General features: G+C 33.3%; 1 protein-coding gene across 1 annotated transcript; it reads left to right on the top strand.

Annotated features, from left to right (window-relative positions):
- Positions 1 to 4,498: 4,498 nt before the first annotated feature.
- On the top strand, positions 4,499 to 6,531 carry LOC116337977 (glutamine synthetase 1, mitochondrial). Its single transcript, XM_031762986.1, has 6 exons — positions 4,499 to 5,375; positions 5,466 to 5,597; positions 5,676 to 5,873; positions 5,957 to 6,108; positions 6,184 to 6,232; positions 6,300 to 6,531. Exons 1-6 carry the CDS (start codon positions 4,772 to 4,774, stop codon positions 6,371 to 6,373), a joined length of 1,209 nt encoding a protein of 402 aa, XP_031618846.1. The 5' UTR covers positions 4,499 to 4,771; the 3' UTR covers positions 6,374 to 6,531.
- Positions 6,532 to 11,098: the final 4,567 nt, after the last annotated feature.

The following is an 11,098-nucleotide window of genomic DNA, read 5'->3' as shown; positions in this document are numbered from 1 at the left end:
ACACACACACACACACACACACACACACACACACACACACACACACAGCAAAACAATACAAACACAATGAAATTTTCTGAAATGTAATTATATTGGCGGCGGTTACAATGCAAAAGACAGCAGCTTTTGAGTTGTTTTTCTATTCGTTGCATTCTCAGCCGTTGTTTATCGCTCCAATAATGTCATTTTCATGAATCACCGCAAATTTCTACGGTAATATATAGTATATGGATGATTTTGGCGTTCTGGCATTTTTGATGCCATTGTTGCTTTGGATTATTGTGTCGGCTTTCACTTGCGACAACTCAAAACTTTTCATTTGTTACCGAATTGTGAAAATTCAGAGGGTTCATGAACCCTTCAAAAGTCGATATAATTATTAAGTGGTTTTTACATGCTGATTTGTTTGTCATTCTAATACAAAATATTTGATTATTTGGTTAATTGATTGGGTATCAATGACCTTTTTTGACTCACGGTTTTTTGTCTGATAATCATTTATGCCAAATGGTTTAACCACTTCATCTTTCATACTGCATGATATTTTTTTAGTGTACACATACAGTGTCATTCAACAATATTTCTTCTAAACAAAGAAAAGACTCATATTATATGATGACATTTTAATTCAAGAAAAGGTAATTGAAGAACAGGCAGCTCTTGTTTTTTTTCAAACCAATCGAATGTATTTTCGCTTATGAAACCCATTTGATTGACTGTCTTGCAAATATTTCGATTTCCCTTCCAATTCTTTTTTTTCGCAGACTACAATTGCATTTAATCGAAGTGTCATCCACAAACACTAAATAGGATAAAAACCGCATAAAAAAATGAAGAAAAAAACGCTGGAAACAATCATATTCGCATATTTTATGATAAATGTTGCAATCATTTTCAAGTACGAACCCATCGAAACATGATTTTGGCCTTGAATTATATATATATTTTATAATCGCATTAACTTAACTGCGTTTAATATTTTCTTAGTAAATATCCTTGTCAATATACATCGTTCGTTGTCAATTGCTTCATTTGACGAATTTTCGTTTTTATAATATAGATTGCTGTCGATACGACATGAGTGTTTTCGACTTATCCAATTCTCATCCAGACATGACATTTATTGCGTTTTCTTTTAAATTCGTTGAAAAAACTAATGAATTCATTTCTATTACTTTATCCTTATCTAATATGAAATATGCGTTACATTTTTTTCATTCATATCATTTTGTTCATTTTTTTTATTTTATTTTGAATCTTCTGAATTTGCTAATTATATTTGCATCAATTGGTGATATCACTTAGCATTCGAAGAAAATTCAGTCAAAAGAATTTATTTTAAATGCATAAAGAAAATCTGCGCTCGACTATCTAAAGCCGTAATAATTTTTTTGTTTTTTCATTGTTGGTCTTTGAAACACATGACATCGATTAAATAACAAATTGAAGAATGACGATCTTTTTTTAGTGGATTTTTTGTAAAATTGAAATTATGAAAGGAAATCTTTTTTTACTTTTCCGCACACACCTAGTGTGTAAGGTAAAGTATAGGAATCGGTCGAAAAATTAACACCCTCAAAAAACATGTTTTCTGGGTGTTTTAGGAGCCAGGGTACCCTGTACGCTTTTTGGGTACGAGAAAACCGAATATGACGTTATTTTTGCGATACAAATAACTTTCGACACATTTTTCATACAAAAATTTCAAAAAAATTTAATTTATGTATTATCTATGTCTGTATGATATCGTAATGAGCTGAAACTTTGCATAGCTTATTTTTATCACACAAAAATAACATTCCGAGAGTTTGAAGACATTTCAATGCATATTAGGGGTAACTCCCGAACAACATTTTGGATTTTTCGCTAAAAAACGAAATTTTGTATGGGAAGTACCCTTAATATGCATTGAAATTTCTTCAAACTTTCAGAATGTTAACTTTTTGTGAAAAAATGACCTCTGCAAATTTTCACATGATTACGATATCATATAGGCATGGCTCCGATACAAAAATTCCCATTTTTAGTAGTTTTTGTATGAAAAGTGCTTCGAAAATTATTTGTATCGTAAAACTAATGTCAGATTCAGTTTTCTCGTGAATTCTTTGAGTGAAAGATTTGTAATAAAAGCATGTTGTGGATCACAGTGCGGAAAAGTTCATCTTACGGATGTAAGACATTTTATTATATTCATTATGATTGCCACGAGGTGAATTCTTTCAATTATAACCGTGCTCTCTAACAACATGGTGTGCCATGCTGTTGGCAAACTCCTTCTATTCGTAATGCATATTTTCATTTTTATATAAAGACTATAGTCTTTCTTTATCGGTTATGTTAATCATTGCAATTGTATTATGGAACACGAGTTCTTAAGAAATCAGAACGAATAACCATATAAAGTTAAGGGGGTGACGAAAAGAAAATGAAATAATCTTGCTTACAATTATTTGCAATGGTCGGCATTTTTTTCGTCTTAATATAACTTCTAATCAAGTTAATTGATATATTTTGATTCTATGTTTGGACTGTAGGCGTATAATCTTCCATTTCTGTCGAATGAAAAAGATAATATGTCATGTGAATCGTTTTCGACCAAATAAATATTTTGATAAGTGCAGAGATATGTGGTTTGTCATTTAGACTACGCACTTGTAACGACGTCATCACACAGCAAGAATTCGGTGGTTTGGACAATGCATTAGATCACATCAAATCAAAATCTGCCTTCCACATATGTTTGTTGCTAACATGCGAACAGTTGACGAAATTATTTACGATCAAATATTTATCTCTTTCAATCGATTCATGTGTTGTAACAATGACGCAGTTGTATTTCATCCTCGGGCGATTGGTCTCTCTCTATCTCACTTTCTATTTTGATTATAATTACTACACCTGCATTGATGATGAGGTTGAAATATTGAAAGGTTTCCAGCCAAAGTTTCGCAGCACAAGCAAAAACTACTATGCATCGAACAAGAACAGTGAGTATGTAACGAGTAAATGCGTATTGAATTTACGTAAGTGGTTATGTAATGGAAATCAAGTGATCTTGACGATGGATATGCATGTTGAACTTCTTTCTGGTAACAAAGTCACAGCATGTATCATCAATTGGAAACAATGGCAACAACAAAGTATATTGACGATGCTGTAATGAGACGAATAAGTTTTTTCTGCGGTTGCTTTCACGCGCGCGTGTCATAAAAATCCAAACAGTTTGTTGTATGAATTTTGATTTTTAAACAAATGAAAACACAAGCGTATTGTACGCACAAACCCATGAATATGATTTAAATCTTATTTAATCGAATCAAATCGAATGAAGCAAATCAAAAGCAAAATTGATTAGGTTAACTACATGTTGCTACTTGATTATCGCTAAATTAATTGAAAAACCCTATAAATTATATAACATCAATTTGTTACACCCACCATAATAGAGTGGGTGCTTATTTATATGACATTTTCAAAAGGGGAGAAAGAAAAAATCCAGACCTAATCGATGTAACAATAGCAAAATGAGAAAATGAATTGTATTCATAGTTGATTGGCATTATTGGTGATTTTATAGTCAATCCACTGGCTTGTGCGGAATGGAAGTTCATCGAACCGTTCACTTTTCGGCAGTTCAGTTTAATACATTTATTTTTCAATTTTCGACGGCAAACAAAACCTGTTCTGAACCGAAGGGATTTCAACATAATACGAACAACGAAAAAAAAAAATTAAATTTATATCATCAAAAGAGAAGAATAAATGAATTGAAATTTCTTTGTCAGAAACCAGTTTAAACTTATGCGAATTCAGAACGATAAACACAGCGGAATTATAAAGGACAATGATTTCGCTGTGGAAAGAAGATAAAAAGTGCTTGTGTTTGTATGTTTCTTTTTCTCGAAACGTCTTTATTTTAATATCGAAGTTATTTCAAGATTGAATTGTATCCAGTTACGCAAATGGATTCATTATCGTAACGAATGTAATTTGAAAAAAAAAAGACGAGAAAAATAAATCGCAACGCATTGAAAGTGTGTGTAGCAAGCGAAATATAAGAGTAACCAATTTGACGTTTAAAAAAAGAAGAACCCAAATGGCTAGTGTTTCAGATGAGTTGTGAACAGAAACACAGAATGCTATTCCTACACATAAACAAAATCGCCAAAGTTAAACGGTGCATGCGTAAAGTTATGCATGTATTTGTAGTGTATTACCTCAATCAGCTGTTGTTTGTAAATGCTAACGTTGCTAAATCAATTTTCCAAGAAGCAAACAACGTCGTCGCTTTCTCTCTGTGTGTGCGTGTACTGTAACGAGAACACAATTTGGATCTTTATGTTTAGTATCGTTGCTTTTGCTTGGAGTTTCAGGAATCAGTGTACGCGCGCGAGAACAAAATAAAACCAGACAACATATTTTCAACACAAATAAAGTCAGAGTGTGCGCGTGTTTGTGTATTTGTGCGACGCTGTGTGAGCATTTTTTGTTGGGAGTGTGTATCGAAATGAATATGTAGTCTCACTGCGTCTTCGTACAAAAACGTGGTGCAAGAGAAACCAAAACAATTTTTTTTGTCTGATAATAATTTTTCTGTCATCAATTTCCATTTTAAAATTAAAAAATACGCTTCCATTTATTACCAGCCATAAAATAGTATTTCTTTCTGAAATTTTCGTTGATATTATCAAAGGCAAAAGTAAATTTACGTGAAATTTGTGAGCGTGTGATTTTTTATTTCTTGTCGAACTAAAATTTTGTTCAATCCAAAATGTCGATGCAACGCTGTGTTGGTGTATTCTTAAAGAATGTTCTAACGGTTCAACGCACCAGCGGAGTAAAAAGTGTGAGAATGCTGTCTACATCGGAATGTCGTACAAAATTCTTATCGAACAGCCCAAATGCATACTTGGATAAATCGGTGCTGAATCGATATCGTCAACTAAAATATGATCCAAGTAAAATTCAAGCCACTTATCTGTGGATTGATGGCACTGGCGAAAATATTCGTTTAAAGGATCGCATTTTGAATCGTGCACCAGACCGTGTCGAAGATCTGCCATCGTGGCAATATGATGGTAGCTCAACATATCAGGCGCTTGGTGGAAATTCCGATACAACACTGATACCACGCGCCATTTATAAAGATCCATTCAAGGTCGGTGAACGTGATGTTATTGTTGTGTGCGATACATACAAACCAGATGGATCACCAACTGAAAGCAATAACCGCTACCTCATGCAAGATGCCGTTGATAAAACGAAACAACATGAACCATGGTTTGGAATTGAACAGGAATACACATTGCTTGACATCGACGAACGACCGTTTGGATGGCCTGAAAATGGGTTCCCAGCACCGCAAGGTCCATATTGTAAGTAAAATGTCTAAAATTATTTAAATGCATCGGAATGACTTGCTTGCATGAGATTGAAGACATTTGTTGATTTGTCTCTAAATTTAGATTGTGGAGTTGGCGCAAACCGTGTTTACGCCCGTGATTTAGCCGAAGCGCATACATTGGCTTGCTTATATGCCGGTATCGATTTTGCTGGCACAAACTCTGAAGTGATGCCCGCACAATGGGAATATCAAGGTTTGTTTTTCTTTCTTTTTTTTTATCTAAACTCATCTTAGAGTACAAATGAACTATTTATTATTTTGATCAATCTAGTGGGTCCATCGCTTGGCATGAAGGCTGCCGATGATTTATGGGTTTCACGTTACATTTTGTGGCGTATCGCTGAAGAATTGGGTATTGTCGTTACATTTCATCCAAAACCCATAAAAGGAGCATGGAACGGTGCCGGAGCACACACAAATTTTTCAACGAAAGCGATGCGCGAAGATGGTGGAATTAAGGCAATTGAAGGTTTGCACTATTACTACATAATATAACGTATAAAGCGTTTTGATGGATAATATTTGTTTTTTTTTTGTAAATCATCGTATTAGCTGCCATTGAGAAACTGTCAAAGAAACATGATAAACACATCAAAGCATATGATCCACGAGGTGGTGCATATAATGCCGAACGATTGATTGGCGCATTGGAAACTTCGTCCATCGATAAATTTTCATGGGGTGTTGCTGACCGTGGATCAAGCGTAAGTTAATACATTCTTCATTGTGTGTTTTTTGAAATTTTCAATCGAATCGTCTTTTTTTTCACTCATACACAGGTGCGAATTTCTCGTAGCGTTGCCAACGCGGGCAAAGGTTATTTGGAAGGTAATTCAAATATTCAAAATTTAATAAAAAAAAAATCATTTGCTTAAAATTCTTTTTATTTTTCAAGATCGTCGACCAAGCTCCAACTGCGACCCATACGCTGTATGCAATGCCATTCTCACCACTACTTTAATCGAATAAATACAAATCATTCAATACAATTGTTACATATATATTTCCGCCAATTTCTTTGAATATACTTCTAATATCAATTCTGTAATAACAATGATGTTCATTTCTCACTCAAATAAATATTCTATTGTATGATGTAATAAAATGATATAATTTACACAATATAATGTTATCGAATAAACCTATCATATGATGCAATGTCAAATGGCTTCCTTATTATGTAAGAAATTCCGTATGTGTATCACTCTCGACGTGTATGCAATTTGCATTAAAATCTTTTCACAATGGGAAAATATCGCACTTTGCAATCAATGATGTTTTATAATATTGATATTACTACAACATACATATAGTGAACTTGTCTATGTCTAGACTTTCATGCACGAACGTTAATTGTAATTTAACACTTGTTAAACACAACAAATGACAAATGAACAACAACAACAACAGAGTACCAATTAATATCTCTCCCGCTTCGAATGTTAAGCTTCACTACGATGGGTAAGTAATTAGAATTGGTGTCCACAACGAATACCAAAAAAGAGAGGAAAATATTGATCTTCATAACTCAAATGTATATAATATTGGATTACGATTGTTTAATGACCATGCATTTTTGTCCAATATGATTTCAAATCTGCTGGAATTATTAACGAGCTCCGATATTGAATTTCAATGCAAGACGAAAAGCGATTTTCACTTAACATTTATTCCGACTGGTGTTTTTCTAGCATTACGTTTCGTGACAGCAAATATAAACGAAGAAAGTGATAGACACACTGAACGTTTCAGAGAGATTGGGAGGGAAGAGATAATAAGAGTGGACTCAATGCGTAACCCAGTTTTCGATAGATAAAAAAAGTTTACTTTGCATTCTATTTAGCGAATAGTCTGGTTTGACCTACTAATCTTCTATCCATATGATTGGCATCGTGCAACGATGTACAATAAATCAATTCATGCATGAGACAACAGCCAGCTAATCAGGTTATCAATAATGGATGAAAGAATCGAATTAATTTGGCATTGTCATTAATTCAATGCATACATGCTCACCTCACTGTTTTATCAACCCGATTGGTGTGAACGATAGTAAGCAAATGTGTTCGAATCAACGCATAAATTTCAACACAAAATAAATATACAGACATTCAGTACTTTCAAAATGAATTTTCATTTGCGAATAATGTTCACAAGCTAAGTTGAACCCGCATATATCATAATAGCATTAAAATATAACCTTGAACTTGACTTCGAACGGACAACAATTCACTTTTTACATACAGATATTGAATATTGGTACCCACGATACTCGATTTTTTTACATTTGCATCGTAGATTAGACACACATAGACCGTTTATTATGATGTTTCGCTTATTTTTTTTTCGGTATTCGGTTACCACAAATTTTTATTTGATTTTCGGCCGCAATCATTGGAAAAATTTAAAACAAAGCCTATTTTTGTTCAAATATACTAAAAATCACACCATTGAAACTATATATATGGCCGAACCAGAGTTCACTAAACTTTTGTAAAATATCCGACGCCCGAAACCAAAAATGCCATCCTCGTATTGGGGTGCTAACAAATTCCAACTCATGGACTATTATTATGTATAACAATGTAAGACATTGACCCGTGCAAACAAAACTTGGGAAGAAACATATTACAATGGGAATCTTCTAATGCTACCAAATTATGCGAAAAACGACCGAGCTTTCGAGACAATAAACATGTTTGTTTTCGAATTATACCATAAGTATAGGACTATTACTTTTAAGGGTTCCGAATGGAATATGGAGAAAATTTCACTGCATATGCTTATAGCATTCCCGGGTGATGCAAGACATTGTGTAATGTAATTCAATCAAACTATTTACTTTACTATTTGCCCACGCAGTTTAATAGCTTAGCAACACTAGAATAACAGTTTTAAGGCTTTAATCGTATTCATATCGAAACATTCTATCAGCATAATAGATAGTAATACTGATCATATTTTTATGATATGAATGAATTTTTTTTTGAGATTTCATGGATTCATTTTGATGTAAAACAATTTTTCTGTTTGCTGAAAATATTATTGTGCTTTGGTGTATTTTTTAGTAAAAAGAATTGCGTGGTGTATTTTTTTTAGTATAAAAAAATACGATAAGGAAATCCATCCTAACATTCAAAATTACGTCTAAAAATATTCATCAAATTGAAACCTTCGATTGCATTTTCTACTGCTTCCTCTTTTTAACTGTGTTACCGAACAAATACCACAATACAGCATACGTTCTTATTTCATCACATTATTTCCATCTACCATAACTCTTTGTTGCATCAAATGACGCAATTAAAGCGAGGGAAGTGAACAAAGCAAATAAGCGAAATAAACCTTGAACTTCAATTTTTATGCCTGACATTTTTCCATACTGACAGTGAAAACTCAAGCACAAGATTTTTCTTGATAATATAATTTAATCGTGTATTTATATGTATGTGCGGGTTAATTCGTTTGATACGTTTAAATGGTATAGCGGGAAACGCGTTAAAATTGAATAATGTTCGTTCCATGCAAATAAGAGAAAACGCAAAAGCAAAATGATTAATTGTTCAATACGAATACTGAATTTAATGATGGAAAAATTCCAAATTCAAAGTCAAAGGTTGCTAAACCCAGACAAAAATAGTTTGAACCCTATTGAGACTGAAGCAGTTCAATCGAAAGTGTGTAATGTATTTATAGATTAAACGATTGAGTTAGATGCGACAGGATCATCGCTTTATTTTATTAACATGATTAACATTCATTAATGTGTGAGAACGGAAAAATATTGCGCCATAAGTTGGCGGCTTTTGTTTACATACACGACATTTTCGCTAATGTGTGTATGCTCATCAATAAGTGAAGCCATTCAGTGGTATTTTTCCACTGTCGACCATCTATTTGTGAACCTTTGCTTTGTGCTTAATTTAGCGACGGCTTTTGGTCGATCACTGAGGAGATTCATCAATAATCGCTTCCAACGTCGTTTTGTAAAGCGTTTATCGCCTTGACGGCGTATCACACAACTTCACATAACAAGTGCAGGTCTCAAATCAAACTTGAACCAACAAATACTTTTCGAATGATGTATGATGTATATAGGTGGGGCTTTACTTTCCATTGCATATGTTAACTGCTTTATTCTTGTTAAATAAATACCATTGTGTCATCTACACAAACATTACTTCCGATAACGTAATCATTGTTATATTATTCATCACTTTTGAGAATTTATTTGTGCTTATTTTATCATCTGGATACAAAATGCACCATAATTCAGTGGTTTATAATTCAGTTACACCCACTGCCCATTAAACAAAAATATTTATGTTCAGTATCGATTGCTTATGGTGACAGATTGACAACGAAACAATCAAGTGAATCAAACAATTTTTGGTCCAACTAGAAATTGTGCAACTCGTAGATTGTTCGATGGACAGTGACATTTACCATTTGATGATGCAACCACCTTCGTTCCATTTTTCGTCTCACTGGACTTTGGTTGCCTGGTGGCACCGTATTCGTGGGAAGCCTTACCTGCTATATTTTTATGGAATAAAAAATCAAAATATTGCGTTGTAGAAGTCGCCAAGGTCAAACTGACAATATGATTTGTTATAATTTCAGGTCGTTGTTTTCTCGCCGAATAACACAGTCACTCAAAGTTTTCGAAGAGGTATTAGTATCAATGAAATTTCAAAAATTGAATACACCATATTAATTTTACATGGAGTTATTGAAAAATAACTGAATGCATTTCGACTCTCGTCGAAGTCATTTAGTATAAAAATGTTCAATTGTGAGATATTGGTAGTTTCTTATATCTGACGTGAAAAGTGTATATATTAACCTAACACAATCGTATCGATATATTTAATAAACTGATTAATTAGATATTCTTGAAAACCATATAAATTCAAATTGGCTTCATTTCAATAAGTTTGATTTTGTTTTCAATACCGAAATCATATATTGACTACTACTTAAGAGGAACCCAAGGAACAATTGTTGGCACAAATTCATCCATTATCGGGCATATATTGACTACTACTTAGCATATTACAGAATCAAAAAAAGATTTCGATTTGTGAAACTAATATTTTCATTCAAATCAAATAAAAAAGTGCAAATAAATCATAAAAGTGCAAACAAAATAAAGAGTCTTACGGGAGTAAGACGAACTTTTCCGCACGGTGGTAGTTGCGTATTTTATTAAGCTAGTTCAAAATAATATTTGTTCGATTTTTCAAGCCTTTCCTCCTAATTTTGATTGAAATCTCTTCAAACTTCCAGAATGTTATTTTTTTGTGTGAAAAATAGTCTGTGCACAGTTTCACGTCATTAAGGTAGCATACAGGCATGGCTCCTATACAAAAATGCATATGTGATTTTTTCAAGGAAACTGTATCAAAAATTGATTGTATCTCAAAACTAACCTCGGATTCGGTTTTCTCGCGCCAAAAAACTCCCCAATACATATTTTTGAGTGTTTAAGTCTACATTAAGTATGACTTTTTGACGAAAATTGGACTCTTTTTCATAGGTATCACTCCAGGCATGAAATTTTTTTCCATCAACCAAAGTCGCTCAAAATCTAATGATTTCTATTCCTCCTTTTGGGGGGAGAGTTATTGTGTTAACAAATTTTGCGTACGGCGGACAACGTACAACGTGGAACAGACCCACAACAACCATGCT

The sequence above is a fragment of the Contarinia nasturtii genome, unplaced genomic scaffold, assembly GCF_009176525.2.
Source record: "Contarinia nasturtii isolate CC-2019 unplaced genomic scaffold, AAFC_CNas_1.1 Cnas_scaffold_350, whole genome shotgun sequence".
NCBI classification, from domain to species: Eukaryota; Metazoa; Arthropoda; class Insecta; order Diptera; family Cecidomyiidae; genus Contarinia; species Contarinia nasturtii.
This window is presented reverse-complemented; position numbering and strand designations above follow the sequence as displayed.